The sequence below is a fragment of the Alosa pseudoharengus genome, unplaced genomic scaffold (genome assembly GCF_046254945.1).
Source record: "Alosa pseudoharengus isolate Yale_2024_CS ecotype anadromous, Long Island Sound unplaced genomic scaffold, YU_APseudo_1.1 YU_APseudo_1.1_scf_5, whole genome shotgun sequence".
Taxonomy (NCBI): domain Eukaryota; kingdom Metazoa; phylum Chordata; class Actinopteri; order Clupeiformes; family Clupeidae; genus Alosa; species Alosa pseudoharengus.
The window spans coordinates 11,810,690-11,831,604 of NW_027468837.1; the positions used below are offsets into that span (position 1 = coordinate 11,810,690).

Genomic DNA, 20,915 nt, shown 5'->3' on the forward strand with positions numbered 1-20,915 from the left:
CACTATGCAGGTTTACTATAGGTATTTTTGCCGACTGTAGAGCCCAGTGCCCATAGCATTTGCGGCCAGAGTATATCGTCCATTTTTTCATGTTTGATTTTCAAACTTGATTTATTATACTTGGCAATATTTTTATTCATTCAGAATTGTCCGGGTGGTTAATGACACCTTTTTATATATTGTGACAAATTCAGAACACATTTAGGCTATTTTTGCTTGTGAATCGGGCCCCTGCCTGGTTCTGCGAGGTGCTATTCTCATGGCTGTGTCTTTTCAGGGGGGCGTTCTCCGAGGTAGTCCTGGCAGAGGAGAAGAGGACCCAGAGGCTGGTGGCCATCAAGTGCATCCCAAAGAAGGCCCTGGAGGGCAAGGAGAACAGCATTGAAAATGAGATTGCAGTCCTGCACAGGTGACATGAACCAGCCTTTTCTCCTCCTTTTCTGAGGAAAGACTGTGGCGCTGCAATGCCCTGTCTGGCTGTGAAAAGCAAGGTTCTCTCTGAATCTACAGACAAAAAAATTAAGTATGGGGATGAAGATGGGGGGGCATCTCATGTTTTATCATTTCAGTGTATGCTGGGGGTACGTTATGGTGCCTTGGTGTGTGTGAATTATTTAGCGAACAATCCAGCTCTGAAATTCATGAAATAGAAGTATGCCCAATTCACCCGCAGCTATGAAAGCAAGTCAGGAGCACTCTCCATCTTTTATGAATGGTAGATCCGTTCTGCATACACGCTCATGCAGTGCTGTCAATGGTGCATGTTGCTGCCGCACAATGCAATGCCTCCCCCCCTCCAAGGCACACCGATCAGGAAGTCAGGAGAACATTTCCTCCCTTTTCACTGTGTGGGGTTGCGGAAATGCAACGAATGTGTGCAATTAGGCTGATAAAAGCATGGCATCAGTGTGCTAAAATGCTAGAAATTGTGCGCCGGAAATGTCAGGACTACAGAAGATAGACCTATTTTTAGTGTCCCTGTTGCCAGGGCAACAGCACACACAGAGGTGGAGATGTTATGGAGGTTCCCTACAGCAGTGTTGTGAAGGAAAGGAAGAGACAGGGAAGAGAGGGTGTAAGAAGGGAGAGCTAAAGAGATGGAGGGAGGGGAGAGAGAGAGAGAGAGTAATGAAGGGGAAGCGAGGCACTGATGACTGAGAGATGTAAAGAGACAGAGGGGAGCTGAGAAGATCACTTAAGTCTACTGTAATACTCCTATTATTACAAGGGCTGGTAGTGGGAAAGGATTGGAGAGAGGGAGAGAGAGAGAGAGAGAGAGAGAGGGAGAGGATGCACATGCAACTGTGTGCACATTCAACCAGATGCCTCTCTATGGAGACCACCACAGCAACCCCTCCAACCTGACAGATATTAATTTCCATGACATGCTAATTGCGCAGGTTCGGTCTCTCAGTCTTGTCCGTGCCTGGAGAGATCTGCACCAGTAATGAATACAAATGATCCCGAACAACCCCTAACCATCAGTCAGTCAGGCAGGTGCCTGCCTGCATGCGCCACGACACGCGCCCAGGGTTCCCGCGCTATAGTGCACAGGAGAATGTCATTTTTTATTGTTATTCACCATGCACGTCTCAGTTTAAGCACACTTCTGTCAGTCATAGAGCTGTGCTGTCACTCGATGGAGTCGATGGATGTTAAATGGATTACTGTGTAGAATTCCTTTACTGTGCGGGCTGCATCCATCAGTGGTAGAGATAACCGAATCAAATCTCAGCTGCTAACGCCATAAATTACATTTTACTGTTGATGCAGCATAAAGGAAAAGCATGGCGTAGGCTACTTTGAGACTTTGTGCAGTCCGGTGTCTATTGTAATTTAATTAATGTACTCGTGGTCAGGTCATATGACATGGTAATAAAATAAAGATAGAGATGCGGTTTCATCCACTGTGGTTATGTGTTTTTTTCCACTCGGTTCACCTCATAGTCAGCCATGCTAATAATGATGAAGTTTTTACGATGCAGTTTGTCAAGGTTGTTTATACCACCCAGCATAATCGAGAAACTGTAAAATAATGTAAGATACATCTCTCTCTCTCTCTCTCTCTCTCTCTCTGAGACTTGAATTAGTTACCCTTGTTGTGTCTCTGCATCATCATCGCCATCTAGTGACACAATTTAATATGTACATTTACAGTTGGCCTTCACACCCAATAAAGTCCATATGGCATTTGTGAGACATATCAGTGAAATCTAAAATTGCTCCATCACTGTAAAATGACTTGATGAGATGGGAATGAGATTTGGCACACAATTAAGAGAGAAGCAACATGTTAATCATAAAGTCAACTGTGGAAGCCTCACAGCTAAGCAAGTCTTGTGCTGCATATCATAGATACATGTATAATGTTGGACTTTTTTTGCAGAATAAAGCACACTAACATTGTGACCCTGGAAGATATCTTTGAGAGTCAATCCCACCTGTACCTGGTGATGGAACTGTAAGTTCTCTTCAAATACCTTGCTCTCTCTATATATATATATATGTGTGTGTGTGTGTGTGTGTGTGTGTGTGTGTGTGTGTGTGTGTGTGTGTGTCTGTGTCTGTGTGTGTGTTTATTTCAAAGCCATGATGACTGAGTGTTAGATGACTTCTGTGCTTGCCTCTTAGGGTGTCAGGGGGGGAGCTCTTCGACAGGATAGTGGAAAAGGGCTTCTACACAGAAAGAGATGCCAGTAAACTCATCTGTCAGATCCTGGATGCGGTCAAGTATCTCCACGATATGGGCATTGTGCACAGGGACTTGAAGGTACTGGAAGTTGTGTCTGCATTTGTCTCGTCTTTGCCTAGTGTTTTTTTTTTCTTTTCTGAGATACATAAATAGTGTATGAGTCATGTGACTGTCATGACTCATATATTTCTTACAGTTCAGTTATTAACTGCTCAAGTGAAAGTGTTTGTGTTGCTGTCACAGTAATGCATACTGTATAATCATAAAAAATATCCAGGGCTGGCATGTTTCAATATTAGTTGTGCTTCAGTTGTTTAGTAGTCTCACTTTTCAGGACCTAATTTCATTCTAAACCTTGTAATCCTTTGCGAAGAGTTAGACTCCTGTTTGAACTGTTCACAGTAATCTCTATGGGATGTGCTTACTCATCCATTCTTCATTTCCAGCCAGAGAACCTGCTATACTACAGCATGGAGGAGGACTCCAAAATCATGATCAGTGACTTTGGCTTGTCCAAGATTGAAGACTCTGGGAGTGTGATGTCTACAGCCTGCGGTACCCCTGGATATGTGGGTCAGTACAGTGTTTTACACATGAACAAGAACTACTCTCTGTCTTTCTGTGTTTCTTTCTTTCTTTCTTTCTTTCTTTTAGCATCTTGTATCTATCAATTTAATGTAAGTAATCTAGTAGCAGTTAGTCATAGGTCATATGACATGGTAATCACATAGAGATCATATACATTTAAAAGTTGTATTTGGGGACTTTGAGTCTGTATTAGCCCAGGCAGTTACCCTGGAAATCCAGAGTTCTCGCAAGAGCACAATGAAATTGTCTCTGCGAGACACTCTGTCAAAGAGCAATGATGCACGTTACTTTTACCCTAACATTCTGGGGAACCAGCTAAACTGATGAAGACAGCACTGCAACGTTGGAGGAGAGTACACATTGGTCGTAGTGTTATCCGATTGTGTCGAAGTCCGAAATCATTCAGAGTAAACATGGTCTAGTGTTATCTAATTGCGTGCAGTGAGAATTTTAAATGCATGCTTGTTGCCGCCCCTCGAGTTGGGCCATTACATTGTTCTTTGCCAGACCCTTAATCTTTCTAGATTATCAGGGTCTGGATTTTCCAGGCTACCAGGCAGTGAAGAGACGACAAGAGATGAGTGGGATGGGTTCGGTAAATGACCTCAGATCAGGGTCCGACATGGGTCCTGTAGGCATGGGGGTCTGTTCATGGTATGAGACGTTGACACCACCGCGGTGCAATGGCACCCCGCTTAGCATGTACTTTTTTGCCATCCTTTCTTTCATGCATTCTTTCTCTCAGTTTCAGTTTCAATCTGTTTTTTTATTCTGTAAGGGAATTTCCATACACTCTCTTTTGTCCTCTCTCTCTCTCTCTCTCTGCTACTGGTAATTAATCTTGTTGTTTATATTCAGTCCAGTGCATACTGGTCCCTCAGGTGCTTGGAGAGCTGGCCTACCTGTTCAAGTGCTCCGTGTGTCAACAGTTAGCACTTCAGAAGTGCTCTCTCTTTCCCTCTCTCTGTGACATTACCCAAGGCCCCGCAAAGCCAATAAATTAATCAAAGAGAATTAAATGAGAGCTTAAATAGAGACCAGAGAGGTATTCCACCTCTCTCTCTCTCACACAAACACACACACACACACACACACACACACACACACACACACACACACACACACACACACACACACACACACACACACACACACACACACCCTTTATCTGTTTCTCTGCCATAAACTGTGGCTTGTCTGCTATGTGCCTGACAGCCCCTGAAGTGTTGGCGCAGAAGCCCTACAGCAAAGCAGTTGACTGTTGGTCTATTGGCGTCATCTCTTACATTCTGTAAGTCATGTGAGTGTGTGTGTGTGTGTGTGTGTGTGTGTGTGTGTGTGTGTGTGTGTGTGTGTGTGTGTGTGTGTGTGTGTGAATGTTTGTATAAGGCTTGTCATTATGTAGTTAAGAGTGAGTGTGTGTGTGTGTGTATGTTTGTATAAGGCTTGTCATTATGTAGTTAAAAAATGGGGATAGGACTTCCTTAAAGGAGAATTCCGGTGTGATATTGACCTAAAGTGTGTTGAAACATGATACCGAGTGTGAACGTATGTTTCATAGCCCATCTCGGCTTGTCCCCTGCACTCCAAAATCTGGCGCTAGTTAGCCGATGCTACCAACAGCTTTTTCAATGGTGGTGCTTCGGCATCGGGCTAGCCATGCAAATAAATCACTGTTTTACACCATTTACGACGCTCAATGTATCTCCACACTTCATTGGTAGACTTCCGAGGGCCCTCACATTTAAAACGAGACATTGAGAACTTTGAAAAAGCACTGGTCATTTACTTACAAGACGATTTATACAGACAGTATCTTCACGAAGTTTAGAGCCTGTCTCAAATCGCGTACTTCTGCACTTACAATACCTAATTTGAGTGCATGAGGGTGTTCACACTGACAATTCCAACGACACGAAGGGCGCTGCAAGTTCCCGGATGGTGCACTCATAACGGTCAAAAAGCTGAGTGTGCAACGCTGGACACTTTTCGCCCTTAACGGACGCCATCTTGGCCAGATAGCGGAAGGGGAGGGAGCGTTTTCAAACTCGTGGAAATCGCGGTTGAGAAAGCTGAAGCAGCAGCAGTGGAAAACAGACTTTAAGGAGGTACAAGCAAGTTATAACATAAACGGTTCATGTTTTGACACAGTATGACCATGTCACTGTCGAGTTGAGGATGCCAATAAAGTTATATTAAAATGTTTGCGATCGTCATTTCCGTGAAGTGCACGGAGTTAGTGTTTGATATGAGACAATACTATTTTGTTAAAATTTGCGCACTCCGCCAGTAAGCACACAGTGCACATAGTGTACTACACGAAAGTGTACTCACGTAAGTACACCATTTGAGACAGACTCTTAGTGTTTGCAGCCATCTTGAATTTAGTCACGATAAGTCGAGCAACGAGTAAGAATGAACAGGTATGATAAGGGATCAGATTCCAAAAATAATTCTATGGAAATGCATGGATTCCAGTTGTTGCTACTGGAAGAAACTGGAATCCATGCATTTCCACGGAATTATTTTTGGAATCTGATCCCTTATCATACCTGTTCATTCTTACTCGTCGCTCGACTTATCGTGACTAAATTCAAGATGGCTGCAAACGCTAAACTTCGTGAAGATACTGTCTGTATAAATCGTCTTGTAAGTAAACTACCATTGCTTTTTCATAGTTCTCAATGTCTCGTTTTAAATGTCAGGGTCCTCGGAAGTCTACCAATGAAGTGTGGAGATACATTGAGCCTCGTAAATGGTGTAAAACAGTGATTTATTTGCATGGCTAGCCCGATGCCGAAGCACCACCATTGAAAAAGCTGTTGGTAGCATCGGCTAACTAGCGCCAGATTTTGGAGTGCAGGGGACAAGCCGAGATGGGCTATGAGACATACGTTCACACTCGGTATCATGTTCCAATACACTTTAGGTCAATATCACACCGGAATTCTCCTTTAATGCCAATGCCAATGTTTGTTTGTTTGTTTGTCCCCAAGTTACCATTAGCTCAGTGTTGTTTTCTGTGCCACTGGGAATGACTTACGAACACACATGTTTGTTTATGCAGTTGAAAGCATAGACTGTATATATAGAACAGTCTATAGTTTAAAGGGTCCAAATTTCCTGGCAAATCTCCCCTCTGCCTACCAGGACTGGCACCATAATACCTTTTGTAGGCAATGTTAATTTGTTTAGAGCTTAACAGCTCCTGTGAAACAACTGCAGGCCATGGATATTGTCTTGGACAGCAAGCTGTATTTAGTGAAGACCAGTTGTGTGTTGTAAATGTCATGGGCAATGGCATTTTTTGTCTTTCAGTTTATGCGGATATCCACCATTTTATGATGAAAATGACTCTAAGCTGTTTGAGCAGATCCTCAAGGCAGAGTATGAGTTTGATTCTCCATACTGGGATGACATATCTGACTCAGGTACCTTGTTTTTCCTGCTCTTACTCCAATTTCACTGGCTCTCTTCTTGTCACTCAATCTCAATGTTTCTGCCTCATTTTCCCTTTCCTCTCTCCTGCATATACAGACACAGAGATACACTCACACTCATTCACCCCCTTGCAGTCTCTCTCACACACACGCACAACTCTCTCTCTCTCTCTCTCTCTGCTAAGAATAAATGTGTTCATCTAGCCTCTCTCAATAATCCTTGACTGTAATCTTCTGCAGCCAAAGATTTCATCTGCCACCTTATGGAGAAGGACTCTGTGGAGAGGTTCACATGTGAGCAGGCTTTACAGCACCCCTGGTACGACCTTCAAAATCACTGCTCTTGTTCCTCAACACATTCCTCTCCATGTACAAATCCTTCAGTCATTTCACACAAATTGTCACTGTAATCCCTGTTCTGATTCTACCTTTTATTTTTTATTTTTTTTTTTCCCCGAAGGATTTCTGGCGATACCGCTCTCGATAAGAATATCCACGAATCTGTCAGTGCTCAGATCAAGAAGAACTTTGCAAAAAGCAAATGGAAGGTGAGTGGTACAGTATGGTCTCCATATAAATACAGTATCATAACATAAATACAATATCATAGCATAGATATAGTATCATAGCACAGATACAGTATATTCATTACTTTTTGTACACCAAAATTACATATGCTGATCTCATAAAGAAAAACAGAGATAAGCATTAATACTTTTTTTATATCAGTCATAATACAGGTATGGATGTTTTGCATGCTCAAATGCCCATCCTGCTTGACACTCTCAGTGCATTAGTGTGCAACATTTAGACCTCCCCATCATCTTGTGCCCACCTTTCATCTTTGTCCTCTTTCACAGCAAGCGTTCAATGCCACAGCTGTGGTGCGGCACATGAGGCGGCTGCAGCTCGGCACCAGCCTGGAGGGCACCAGTCACATCACCCCCACCAGCCCCTGCCATGGACACCTACTCCTGCCCACCGAGGATGTCGGCGAGGAGGCAGAGGAGGAGGAGGAAGACGATGAAGATGGTGGGTTTTGGTGCTTTTGGTGAGGGAATGGTGATGTGGAGGTGGCCTCCTTCCGGAGATCTTGTTTTCTTCTAGAATTTAAACTGGGATGACCAGCATCATCGTGTGTATGAACGGTATAACCAGCTTGGTCATCTAGAAAGACATTGAATAATTAAGTCACAGCTGTGGGTATATTAGATTAGATTAGATTCAACTTTATTCTCAATGTGCAACTCAAGTACTGAGACAACGAAGTGCAGTTAGTGTCTAACCAGAAGTCTAAAAAAGGAGAAAAGTGCAATGTGAACCGTGTAGACAGATAGTGCAGTGTATATGACATAGTGCCGTGTGGACACTAGTATATATTTTACAAACGCCACGATCACGGGTAGGCTACCATATTGCTTTTAAACAACAGTTACACTTACAACTTATCAAGTTTAAAGACATCAAATTGTGTTTTCTATCGTTCATTTTGGTTTGTTTATCCTTTGCCTACCAAAATAGTCCCAAACAGTCTTAAAGGAGAAATCCGGTGATTTTTCACATAGATCTCCGTTTCTCAAGGTCACGAGTACTGTCGGTACGAAAAAACAAACAAAAACAATCAGGTCTTACCTAGCTCGAGTTGCTAGCTCCAGCAACTAAAGCAACCAGGCAGCTACAGCACTACACTCTGGGCCGGGGCATGTCCGTGAGCCCCCATACTACATCATTTTTACTTTACTTTACTATTTATTTTTGAGGCGACTTTTTAATTTTACTCCTTACATTTTTAACACGAATATCGGTACTTTCTACTCCTTACATTTTACAAAATGGCTCGTTACTTTAATTTCAAATAATTTCAGTGGAGTTACCGTTATTATTGTTCGCGTCATCAATAGCGGATGGGAATATACGTTGCACTTGACGCACCAAAGATGACTTGACAGATTTGGGAGGCATTCATTCGTGGCAAATCATTGCAGCTTGATGGCAGTAACGTTAGCACGTAGGCCTAGTAGTATGTCAAAAATGTCAAAAGTCAAAAATGCCCTCCTCCTCTCCTCGCCTTTTGCCGCTTAACTTCTAGCTGCAGTGTAGCCTACTGTATATTCTTAGCAATAAGTAGATGCAGCATTGGGTCTTGAACAGGGATATAGTGGAGGCTAAACGCAGTACCCACCTCTGAAATTTCAGAAATAGTTTATCCACCTCTTATTAGAGTTTATTCACCTCTCAAAAGAGTTTATTCACCAATATTTGTATTATATTTGTTTATATTTAAAAGTCACACTGTATTATCCACAATAACAATATGTGCACTCATCAACACCCTATGAACCACTTAATGCCACTTGTATTGTTATAAACATTGGACAATAACCTCCACCATCATCAAACATGTTCTGAATACCTTTTCTAAAAATCTAATACCGCATGGTGCAGTCCACCTTACCGTGTTCACAGAATTCATAGCCTAGTTATAGTCATAGACTGGCACTCTTGCACTCTAGTAACATTGTGTGGTCCAGGTACCGTTGCATAAAAAATGGTTGTCATTCACAAGACTACTTTTACTTTTATACTTTAAGTACATTTCCAAGCCTGTACTTTGTTACTTTTACTTGAGTAAAGAAGTTAAATCAGTAGGCCTACTTCTACTTTTACTAGAGTATTTTTTAACACAAGTATTTCTACTTCTACTTGAGTAAGGGAAGTGCTTTCCGTCTCGGCCTAAAGATAAACTGTGGATATAACTGTGGTTCTCTCTCTCTCTCTGGACAGGTTCTCAGTGTGGAGAGGAACGCAGGGGCAGCGCAGACCGTGACAGCTTGAGGAGCTGCACCTACTGCTGTCGACCGTCCAGTCGGGTCTGAGTACAACAACCTAGAACCTAGAACACAGAATCTGACCCATCACCCAAGCACCCCCTCCCCCCCTTTAAAACCACCACCAGTTTGGCTTGGAATACAGAGTTATCCCACCAGCGTCCACTAGAAGGAGCTGTGTCGACATAAGTGAGAGTGGGAGAAAGTGGTCTCCTGGGGCCAGATGTAGCTTTATTAAACATGCCTAGACACAGCTATGGGCCCTGAATGTGGGTTGGAACGGAGCCAGTGAAGAAGTTATAGAGCTGGGACAGGAACAGCCACAGAAAAGTCCAGCGGAGATTGGAGCTCTTGTGAAGCAGGCTTTAGAAGCCAGCTAGTCAGTTGTTCACAGAGACACATTTCACAGGCTAAATGTAAAGCTGCCATCTGATGTGTAAGGTAATCGCCACAATCAAGTCTGGCCCCAAGAGACCAGAGAAAGAAGTGCGGGAGGACCAATATAGCACAGGAAGGGATTCAGGCATATTGTTGGCTCAAAGTCTTCATCCAACTCATTGGCTTTCATAGCATTAGAAAAGGGAAGGAAAGTAGTGTGTATGAACCTTCTAACTCCAAGATTCCAATTTAGATTCAGCTCTGAAATCATTAAATTCCATTTGCACTCACATACATACGTTAGATTTCACGCAGCAAACTGTACAAAATTGTGCACTCCCAAATAATCCTAAAACACTATGCTAATGACTTGGCATTTTTTGTTTTCATTTTTAAGACATTATTTCTGTTTCTGTTATCTGTTTGGATCTCCACCCTTGGAACAATGCACTCTGGGTTGGCCCCTGCCTGGACTAGGGAGGAATCAGGATAATTGCAACACTTGAACTCTGTATTCCATGTCAGACTGGATTTGTGTAACAGTACTGGTGAGGAGGGTTTGCATGCATAAGTGGGATTATAATATAAAATGTTATGGACGTGGAGATGGGGGCCTAATGGCTGTTCTGTTCTCTGAGGCACAAACTGAGATCCCATGAGCACCAGCCTTGGGGCCCCACGGCCCTGTTAGACATGAGTGCGAGAGAAAGAGCTGTCGTCTGTGGTTCCCTCACTGTCCCTCACACATCGCACTCGCAGAGGCCCAAATGACACAGCAGCCACATGACGTGACAACAGCTCATACATATGTGATGCATAGACCCTTCCATCCTACCGAAGGAGCTCCAGCATCCCGGTCTCTGACGTGAGGAGTAAGCGCAAGTGGCAAGCATGAAGGCAAAAGCATGCCCAGAGAGAACATGTCTACAGCAGTTAATGGTAGGTTAGGAAAACACTTCTGGCAGGTAGTCTCCCTTCTGAATTTCCACAGTTTTGCTTTGGCACAGGATGAGCAAGTGGAATCGTTGTTGTCCTGTTTACCCCTCTCTCTCATTGGCTCACTGGCTCGCTCGCTCGCTCTCTAGACAGAGGGAAGGGATCTCACGTTTGTGCTCTCTGTCTACTGTACTGTGCACCTCCGTAGAGGAAGTCCAATGTTTGCATGATCTGGTTAATGTTTACATGTAAGCGATGAGCGATGAACAACTTATAAAACATTTAAATATACACATGTGTACATATAAATATGTCATTATTACATTATATTACTACTATTATTATCATTATTATTATTATTCCCCCAAGACAGTACACACTTTTGCTGTTAAAACCAAGTATAAAGTGGGCAACACAATGTTTTTTTGTTTTGTTTTTTTTTCACTGCCAAAGGTGACCTACGCATAGTAGTTAACGTGACCTCTAACTCAGCTGTGCTGCCTCTTCCCTAGTGCCGTGATGCTAAGGAGCTGAGGAGCTCTGTTCACTAAGTTCACTGGAGACGGCAAGTTCTCCACTGGAGGCTCCCAACCCAGGTCCCTGCAAGTCTAAAATCGTAGGTCAGGGCTACACTGGGTCTGTGCTCCATTTGCAGAACGTAAAAATAGTTTTAGAAGACTAATTTGTTTGAATGTACGGATTGCTATCAAGCCTGGTGTAGCCAGTTCCATTGATTATAGTCAAAGCTAATTGTTGCAGCAGAATGCTCCAGTTACATACCCTGTTAGAAAATGGCACATTCTGTGGAACTGGGCATGTCTAAGTCGGTACCCTCCTCCACGCTAATCCAGCACCACCAGACATGACATCTGCATGCCTCCCCACCAGATTGACACCGAATTCAGTTAGCAAGAGAAGGATATCGTTCAGTCAGTCACAGAAGTCAGAAGTGAGATTTCCAAAGTCCTTCCTCATAGAACAGACCACCACCGTCTGTTACCGTCTCCAGCATAACAATGCCTGAGTGTGTTTGGACACTTAGAGGGACTCTATAGGGGGGTCTCCAGCATAACAATGCCTGAGTGTGTTCGGACACTTAGAGGGACTCTATAGGGGGGTTTTCAGACTGCTCCTCAATTAAACATATAACTAGACAACCAGAAGTCCTTGAATAACTGGACATGGCGCTAAAAATGGGAGAGCCAGAGTGTCACCGGCACAGCAGAGAGAATCCAGAGAGTGAGGGGCCTTAGAAAAGTGAATTATAATCAGACAGCCGTAATCCTGGGTATGACCTTATGATACACACAAATCCAAAGGCACAAACAGGCGTTGTGATCCTACACTGACAGTAGAAGATAACAGACTGCTGTGCAACATATCACAATTCCACTTCCAGGAGAAACGAGCTGAACAGTGTGCAAATCCTTCAGGCTAAGGTGGAAAAGCCTCTAAACAGTGATGAGTCATTTGCTGTTTTTTAAGTATATTTTTTTGGCCTTTTATGCAGGAAGTGATTGGGAGAGAGAGTCGGGGTGGGATCCGGAAAGGACCATGGGGCGGGAATCGAACCGGGGTCGCTGGCGTACGGTGCAGGTGCCCCAGCCAGTTGCGCCACGGCTGGGGCCGTCATTTGCTGTCTTAATTCTCGCCTAGTTTTTTTGCTTGCTCCTGCCTTGTTTAGTTGCAGTGGCAAATTTTTGGTTCTGGAATACGGCCTTGGTGCTTTCGGCCTCTTTCAGCGGTCATTCAGCAGCCGATTGGCCTGATTACTGATTTGTATCGATAGGCTTGGTTTCCCTTCACGGCTCAGTGGGAGGTGAGGGGGGCAGGGAAGGCTGCTTGGTCATTCAGGCCAGTGGGGGCACACTGGAGCACTGGGGTCTTGCACAACCAGACTATCCTTGCTGGGTCTGACTTCCCAAGTCATAATGGCTTAACCGCTGAGGACACTACAGAAAAGAGTTTATGTCCCTCAAAATAGATAAAACAAACTTACTGCTATCATAATAGATTCAGGACCAGTCAGCGCAGTAATAATGGCAAAACAAGGATGTGGAATATCTTCAGTGATGCGTCCACCAAAAAGTCATTAATTACTGAGCCCTAGCATGAAGAAATGTGTTAAATGGTTTTATCAATGAAGCTTCAGATATTGCAGCATGTAGAATTGCTACATGGCAATGTAGTAAGGTCATGGGGCGTTCAACATTTTTAAGTAACATTTATTATTTTTGTTCATTAATGTTTTGAGCTGGCCGGTTATGCAAATGATGTGTGAAGGGCTCCATCTATCTTAGTCCCTATCTTAGGTGTCCATTTCAGCTAAACCAGGCTGTTATGTTTCATTGGGTGAAGTACAGTGTCTATCTTTTTATACATGTTTGGTTTGTTCGTTTGTTTGTTTTGCTGAGTAAATTATTCAATTGACTGTGATGAGTCAGCACAGAAGCACTGGTTATTTCAATACACAAGTGTGTATTTTATATTATATATGTATATATATATATATATATATATATATATATATATATATATATATATATTTATATATATTGTATATCCTTTTTTGTAAAAGCTGTTTTGAGCTACTAATGTATGGATGCAATGCATCATGGGTTACGCATCAACACTCAAGAGGCCACTGACTTGTAAGCTTAGAGATATGGTAGCAGGATCTGAAATAAAAATCCCTTGTCTATGCATTGCGTGTTCTGTTGCATCTGTAAACAGGCTTATTTAATGAACAGATGGTGTTGTACACACACACACACACACACACACACACACACACACACACACACACACACACACACCACCAACAACAACATTGTGGCTATTTTGAGTTTCCTAGCCTGAGTGACTTGCAGCCGAGGCAAAAAAAAACAAAAAACTGTTTTTGGCTGCCTGAATATTTTGCCATTGCAGAGCGGTAGCCTCCTTTCAACTCCTTTGACAATGAAATATGCACTAGATTGACCAAAAAAGTTTTTGTAAGCCTCAATGCACAGCTGTAGTTCAAGTTTCTTTTATTTTTGTAGCCTACATGAACAGTATTGCATGGAAATAACCAACATGGCCTCTAAAATAGATGATTTATCATAATTTGTGTATCGATTTAATCTCAGTGATTCTGAGAAAAACATGCACAGTGTGCTGTTACAGGCACTGTTGATGACTGAATACTTAATATGTGAATGAGCTAAGCATCATCTACAGATACAGTATTGCATATGTAGATATTACATTCTATTGTTGTTCACTTTCTACAACACCTATTCCCTCTTTCATAATACAAAATCTATTTCAAAACATTGCAGTATTTGCTTGAGTAGTCCAAGAAGAGGATGCATCACGTCAAATACAGGAAGTTAGTTGAGAGATGACGGTGATTCAAAGAGATGAATTCCCCTCCCTTAAACAAACATCATACAACAACACCAAACAATACCCGCTCATTCCCGCCCATTCAAGTCTCAGTTCCGTGTTTATTATATGGACTGATTCAATTATTCCACATATATCACATGCCAACCTTGGTTTGTTGTCTACGTGTTCTGTGTAGTTACATGTCAAGACTAATAGAAAAAGCACTCCACACTCTACAAACAAAACTGCTTGGCTACACATACACAGACCCTGTAGACAGATGCTATGTTAACACAACTTACATGTGCGTGTGTCAGTACTACTGGCTCAAGCCAAAGGGGATGAACACATGTTCTGAAAGACCAAACTACTGCTCTCTCTCGCACAGCTTCTTGATTCGCTACTCTTCTCTCAAGTGTCACGCCATACGCCAGCTTTCCCAGCACAACTTATATCGGTAACACTTTACTTGACAGTATCAACATAAGAGTGACATGACAGTGTCATGAACACATGACACTGTCATAACAAATGAAACCTAACCCTAATCCTAACACCAACCCTAAACCTAACCCTAACTTGTTATGACAAAACCGAATGTCACTTAATAACAGAAGTGTTATGTCATAAACGTTTATGACTTGTTTATGAATACGTTCATGACAGTGTCATGTCACTCTTATGTCGACACTGTCAAGGAAAGTGTAACCCTTAAATCTCCTACAGTATCACAGCTCACAGAGCTCTTGGCCCACCCAATACACAGCGTCCATCCGTGCAGTCGGTTCTCCGCGTCTCCCTCTTTGTGTCTCTATACCAGGCTGGTGCTCCTCCGCAGGCTGTCCTTGACTCTGATGAACTCGGGCTCGCTCGCAGCCAGAACCCGTTGGTTGTCCAGCTCTCTCTCTAACTGAAACAGCAGGGAAACACACTGAGTTACAGTAGGTAGCATGCAAGTAATGAAGAAATCAGGAAGGTTAATATTCAGTAGATGATGAAGGCTTAAGTGGTATCTCAATATGTACTCTATGGCCTTGTACATCTCTCACTGGAAATAACAACAAACTATCAAACTGAGGTTAGGGCTCAAGGGCACTTCAGCCGCTTCCTACTGGTCTGGGTTCGAACCGGCAACCCTCCGGTTACAAGTCCGAAGCGCTAACCAGTAGGCCACGGCTGCCCCAACCAGTAGGCTTACGGCGGTGTGTGTGTGGTGTGTAGTGTATGTGTAGTGTGTGTGTGTGTGTGTGTGTGTGTGTGTGTGTGTGTGTGTAGTGTATGTGTAGTGTGTGTGTGTGTACCATGTCCAGCTTCTGTTGCCTCTTGTGCAGCTCCTGCTCCAGTGGTGAGGTCCTCCTCTTCTGCTCCTCCTCCCTGCGCTGCCTGATCTGTAGCTGCCGCCGCCGGTGCTCCAGGACCCGCTGCAGCTCTGGCTTCTCCTCTGCCACTGGCCGCCTGCCACACACACAGACAGACACACACACACACACACAGACACACACACCGACACACACACACACAGACACACACACACAGACACAGACACACACACAGACACAGACACAGCACAATGCCAGGGGGATTACACAGATTACAGATTATCATTTTAACATTGCTTGCTGATCATTTGGTTGCTGATGATATCCAACTCTCTGTTTTATGAAAGCTATCCTCCTTAAATGTCTCTGCCATCAGGGACTGGGCGATGGATAACCCTGCTGCAAGACCACAATAAAACTCTTCTATCCTCTTTTGACCATCCAAACCTATGTAATTTAGAGGTTATACAGTATTTGACCAATCATCTTTTCCATCTAAGAAACGTAAGCCAATTGAGACCAGAAGAGAGTAGAAACTCCTCATAAACTACTGCAACTCACTCTTCTCATCCCTCACTAAATCTGCTCTAGACTGCCCCCAACATATAGCCTACTCACCTGTGGCTCAGCAGCAGCTCCCTGTGCAGGGCCTGGTGGCTCCTGGATACCTTGACAGGATTGACCAGCTTCTTGGGCTGGATCAGCGCCTCCTGACCCGGCTCCGAGGAGTGTGAGTGGGTCGAGAGGGATGGGGAGGCCCTGCCGGGCAGCTCAAGTGCCCTGTCCCTCTGGATCCGCGACGACTCGCGCGAGTCCGGCCCAGGCCTTGGCACTGTGACCCATTAAAGAATTTACATGGACATGAATTTACATTAGTAGCCTACAGCTAAAGGGACACAAAATATACTTAAAGCAACACCAAAGAGTTTTTTGTACCTTAAAATAATGTTTCCAAAATCGTTTCAGTGGTTCATCAACTTGTAACAGGGTGAACGGCACTTCTGCATTCGCTTTGCGGCCCTCTATCGGCTATAACCGCACTATGTAAGTTTGCCAGATCGGGTAGCGGGTCTGTAGTTTGATGGAATGAGACATAAGAAACTACAAATTTGACTTGCATCTGATGTCGCAATACATCGTACTTTCATAAATCGTGCAACATATTCTACCTTGTCTGGGGACATCATTATTTGCAAAGCCGGTGCTGGATAAACAAATAGCGTGCGTGCGACAGAGGGAAAGTTCTTCGGTGTTGCTTTAACCCATTTACTCCTAAAATGCCTGCTAAAAACGCCTATAGAATCCTATGGCATTCTAGACTAAATAACCTTATTTCCTGAGGGTTTTCTGAAAAAATACTAAAAATTGTCAACGTCTACCAAAATTTAATATCTAAGCCTCTGTAGCACCTAGAAACATGAAATAAAAAGCATGCTGCGCTACGCAGCATCCAGCGGGAGGGTCAATGTTTGCGTCATGCAGCATCCAGCGCGAATGGGTTAAGGCATGGTGTAATGAAAACAGTATTGTTGAATGTGCAATGTTTCAATATTTACATTTGATATGGTAAACATGGGGAGTAGTAATAATAGGTCATCTATTCTCAACATATTTACATTGGAATAAACAAATGGGCAAGCTGTGACAGACAGAATGACTAACTGATACTGACATTGATAGCTTACAGGAGTTGAATTACTAAATCAACATGCAGCACTGCCCTTTAGGGAGTAGTAGAATTATATTGCTTTGAGCTGTACCTACCAGGCCTGCTCAGAGGCTTTCCATAACTTGAGCATGAATATGGAAGGTCATGATCTGTCTAGAAGATATGGACAAAGTTATGCCAAAGCCCAAAAGATTTGCACAGTTACACACAAGGAAAAACAAGTCTATAACACATTACATGTTTACTCGCAAATAATACCTATGAGGGAAGAAAAAATACTATCTTTGGCTCTATTAAAAGCGTCAGGGTTCAGTGTTTTGGAGAGAAATCCAACGTGAGAGTGTAAAAAGACAAAACGTTTAAAAAAAATCACCAATATCAAAACAGCCTTCGTCCATCTATGAACTGAACATATTCAACAGCTTCAGCTAACCTGTGTAACAATGTCGCAACACTCTTGACAGCATTCCTGAATTTTACTTTTGTTTAAAATGGTTTTGTGTGACAAAAGTACTACGCTTTTGCAAGTTGTTTTTCATGCAGAATGATAAGAGAAATAAACAGCGTGCACAGCCTCACCTCACCAAACATTTCCCTTATCACTCTACTGGCCTCTCAACGAGGATTCTAATTCTCCAGGCCAGTGATTAAGTGGACAATGGGCCAGTGTGTGGGAGGCAATGCTACGGCAACACAAGGGAGCCATTGTGTTCCTGAGCGATATGTTGGGTCAAGCAAAGCCGGATGAAAAAGCTTCTAGGACAAACTGGAGTTTTGCCACATCATTACTAGAAGATATTTTTTTTTTGCACTTTTATACGCCTGTGATTCTGCCCCCCACCCCCCCCACCCCCTTTTTTCTGCTCACATGTAGATAGTTCTCCATGAGATAATTGCTGATAGGATGCTGTTTGACTGGTTTAGGCTTTCTAGGGGGTCATTTGCAAGGCAGATGAGTTAATACAACGTGACACGGCACTGGAAATATAGCATCATATCAAGAAACACAAACATGCAAATGACTAAAGTAAAAGCCAAATTAGACTCTAGCAATGTTTAAAGTTTAGCTTAAAGGAGAAACGAATAAGCAACATAGTGTCTGGGTTTAATAGAACAATTGAATGTAATATATAGCAAAATCTACATAAACAACAAAACATTGCAAAACCTTCCATACGTATAACAATACATATTCAACACTTCAATTTAATTGCTAAATGAAAGTACCTTACATAGGTTTCAAACAAACTGAAGCTAACCAGCCTCTGAACTTCAATCTCATCTCCTCCGTTGTGCAGTAGTAGGAGCAATAGGAATTTGACTGTGCTGTATAGATCCCATCATTTTATTCTGTTTCATTAGCCGGTGTTGACACAACTAAAATGTACAACTTAAACACAACTTAGTGATTTATGAGCATTCATATTTTTTTCATTTTCATGACAAGTGAATGCTATACTAATCTCTGGATACATCATTATGAAAAATGAAATCCAAAATCAAAAATGCACATGCCACACTTTGGGTTGACCAGCTGGCTAACCAGACCACAAACACTTTGATGTACAGCAACTCAGCGTACCTCACAGACACCTGTTTGACCCCCTCTCTGCCCTGCATACATCTCCCTAGTGGGACCCTCCAGGGGCTCAGCTACGGTGGCCACTACCACAACACACAGAACCGTCACACAAGTAAGGAAAGGCTCTTACTTTTTTCCCATGGGTGACTCCCATATCTCCCCAGACCACTCTAGACTGGCTGCTGCCAGGGTGGGATCTGATGAGAGCCCCAGAGATGAAAGGCAACCCCTCTGCCCCTCAGGGACACAGAGAGAAAATGGGGGGTAGAGAAGGGGGAGAAAGAGAGAGAGACAGAGAAGGGAGAGAGAGAAAAAGGGGAGAGAGATAGAGAAGAGAAGAGAGAGAGAGAGAGAGAGAGAGAGAGAAAGAGAAGGGGAGAGAGAGAAAAGGGGAGAGATAGAGAAGGGGGAGAAAGAGAGACGGGGAGAGAGAGAAAAAGAGAGAGAAGCGGAGAGAGACAGTAAAGGGGAAGAGAGAAAGAGGGAGAAGGGGAGAGACATAGACAGACTGACAGAGAAGGGGGGAGAGGAGGGAAGGGCAAGAGAAGGGTAAAGAGAGAAACACAGAAGGGGAGAAAGAGAGTGAGGGAGGAGGGGGTGAGAGAAGAGGGGAGAGGCAAACCTGATGATTAACAGTGATGATCAGGATATTACAGTCAAAGATGACAGAGGAATAGAGCTCAATTCAGTGGGTCAGTGGCAGTGATATATAGGTAGTTCTCAAAATGGACTAAATAATAATCCAAATGTCTCACTCTGTACTGGTCATGGCTCATGAAGAAATCAAATCATGTTAGTGTCTAAAATGGTTTCACATCTTTCATGTGCAGAACAACAAGAGTTAGTATTCCACTGACAAAAGGATGAAAAAAGGATTACTAAAATAATTTATATTACTTAATTGGACTGAAACCCTTGTAACATAATTGTCATACACTGCCTGGCCGAAAAAAAGGTCACCACCTGGATTTAACTAAGCAAATAGGTAAGAGCACTATCTGAATATACTGAATGAAACTTATTCCATCAGTTTTTCTTACCTGATGGCACAGGCATATCCAAAATGACAATGCCAGGATTCATCAAGCTCAAATTGTGAAAGAGTGGTTCAGGGAGCGTTAGACATCATTTTCACACATGGATTGGCCACCACAGAGTATAAGTATAAGTATATATACTCTTTTGATCCCGTGAGGGAAATTTGGTCTCTGCATTTATCCCAATTCGTGAATTAGTGAAACACACTCAGCACACAGTGAACACACAGTGAGGTGAAGCACACACTAATCCGGGCGCAGTGAGCTGCCTGCAACAAAAGCGGCGCTCGGGGAGCAGTGAGGGGTTAGGTGCCTTGCTCAAGGGCACTTCAGCCGTGCCTACTGGTCGGGGTTCAAACCGGCACCCCTTCGGTTACAAGTCCGAACCGCTAACCAGTAGGCCACGGCTGCCCCTGAGTCCAGACCTTAAGCCCATTGAGAATCTTTGGGATGTGCTGGAGAAGACTGAGCAGTGGTCCGAATCTCCCATCATCAATACAAGATCTTGGCGAAAAATTTACGCGACGCTGAACGAAAATAAATGTTGTGACATTGCAGAAGCTTGCGATGCCACTGCAAATGTGTGCTGTAATCTAACGAAACATTAGAGTGTGTGACCTTTTTTTGGCCAGGCAGTGTATGTAAGTGGCTTTGGATAAAAGTGTGTGCCTAATGAATAAATGTACATGAAACATTCACATTTGAGCACATTTCTTTTGCAATAAAAAATGACGTTAGTCCGCACACTGAAAACTCCTTTATAAAAAAGACCCTGGTCGACCCATTGTCGCAGCTATCGGATCTTTGACAGAAAATATATCAGCTTTTGTGGACCACTTCCTTCAGTCATTAGTAATGCACTTACCTTCCTACAGTATGTGAAAGACTCCAAATTGATAAGTATGGGTGCCAAAATGGCCCCCAGCTTTGCTTCTCTCTACTGTGGATTTTTTGAACACCAAACAGTCTTCAACGAACAACGTAATCCATTTTTGCATAACATCTCACATTGGAAGAGGTACATCGAAGACATATTCTTTGTGTGGAAAGGGTCTGAAGTTGAACTAGGACAATTTC

General features: G+C 43.1%; 2 protein-coding genes across 4 annotated transcripts; one reads left to right on the forward strand and one right to left on the reverse strand.

The window, feature by feature from the left end:
- The first annotated feature begins 386 nt into the window (after nucleotides 1–386).
- Nucleotides 387–12,367, forward strand: camk1a (calcium/calmodulin-dependent protein kinase Ia). Its single transcript, XM_076268819.1, has 10 exons — nucleotides 387–409; nucleotides 2,387–2,461; nucleotides 2,632–2,770; nucleotides 3,139–3,265; nucleotides 4,496–4,571; nucleotides 6,599–6,711; nucleotides 6,961–7,039; nucleotides 7,181–7,268; nucleotides 7,581–7,752; nucleotides 9,505–12,367. The coding sequence occupies exons 2-10, from the start codon at nucleotides 2,454–2,456 to the stop codon at nucleotides 9,594–9,596; spliced, it is 894 nt and encodes a 297-aa protein (XP_076124934.1). The 5' UTR covers nucleotides 387–409; nucleotides 2,387–2,453; the 3' UTR covers nucleotides 9,597–12,367.
- Nucleotides 7,802–20,867, reverse strand: LOC143104664 (actin-associated protein FAM107A). Of its 3 annotated transcripts, XR_012983115.1 has the most exons (6): nucleotides 18,932–20,867; nucleotides 17,315–17,372; nucleotides 16,169–16,382; nucleotides 15,533–15,686; nucleotides 14,987–15,141; nucleotides 7,802–7,887 (listed from the first exon to the last, which is right to left on the reverse strand). XR_012983115.1 is itself a non-coding variant. In XM_076268824.1 (5 exons), exons 1-5 carry the CDS (start codon nucleotides 18,953–18,955, stop codon nucleotides 14,967–14,969), a joined length of 621 nt encoding a protein of 206 aa, XP_076124939.1. In that variant the 5' UTR covers nucleotides 18,956–20,867; the 3' UTR covers nucleotides 13,875–14,966. The 3 variants fall into 3 exon arrangements, 2 of the variants coding, with proteins under 2 accessions (XP_076124939.1, XP_076124940.1); XM_076268824.1 differs by lacking the exon at nucleotides 7,802–7,887 and having other exon boundaries at nucleotides 13,875–15,137; XM_076268825.1 differs by lacking the exon at nucleotides 7,802–7,887 and having other exon boundaries at nucleotides 14,958–15,141.
- Nucleotides 20,868–20,915: the final 48 nt, after the last annotated feature.

Excerpts from the sequence above, each read along its gene's own strand:
- LOC143104664 (XM_076268824.1), bottom strand. The coding sequence starts at position 18,955 with ATGGGAGTCACCCATGGGAAAAAA. Across the intron at positions 16,383-17,314 it reads AAAGCCTCTGAGCAGGCCTG|TGCCAAGGCCTGGGCCGGAC; the intron begins GTAGGTACAGCT and ends AATGGGTCACAG. Across the intron at positions 15,138-15,532 it reads GGCAACAGAAGCTGGACATG|AGAGAGAGCTGGACAACCAA; the intron begins GTACACACACAC and ends TGTTTCAGTTAG.
- camk1a (XM_076268819.1), top strand. Across the intron at positions 3,266-4,495 it reads CGGTACCCCTGGATATGTGG|CCCCTGAAGTGTTGGCGCAG; the intron begins GTCAGTACAGTG and ends TGTGCCTGACAG. Across the intron at positions 7,269-7,580 it reads TTGCAAAAAGCAAATGGAAG|CAAGCGTTCAATGCCACAGC; the intron begins GTGAGTGGTACA and ends CCTCTTTCACAG.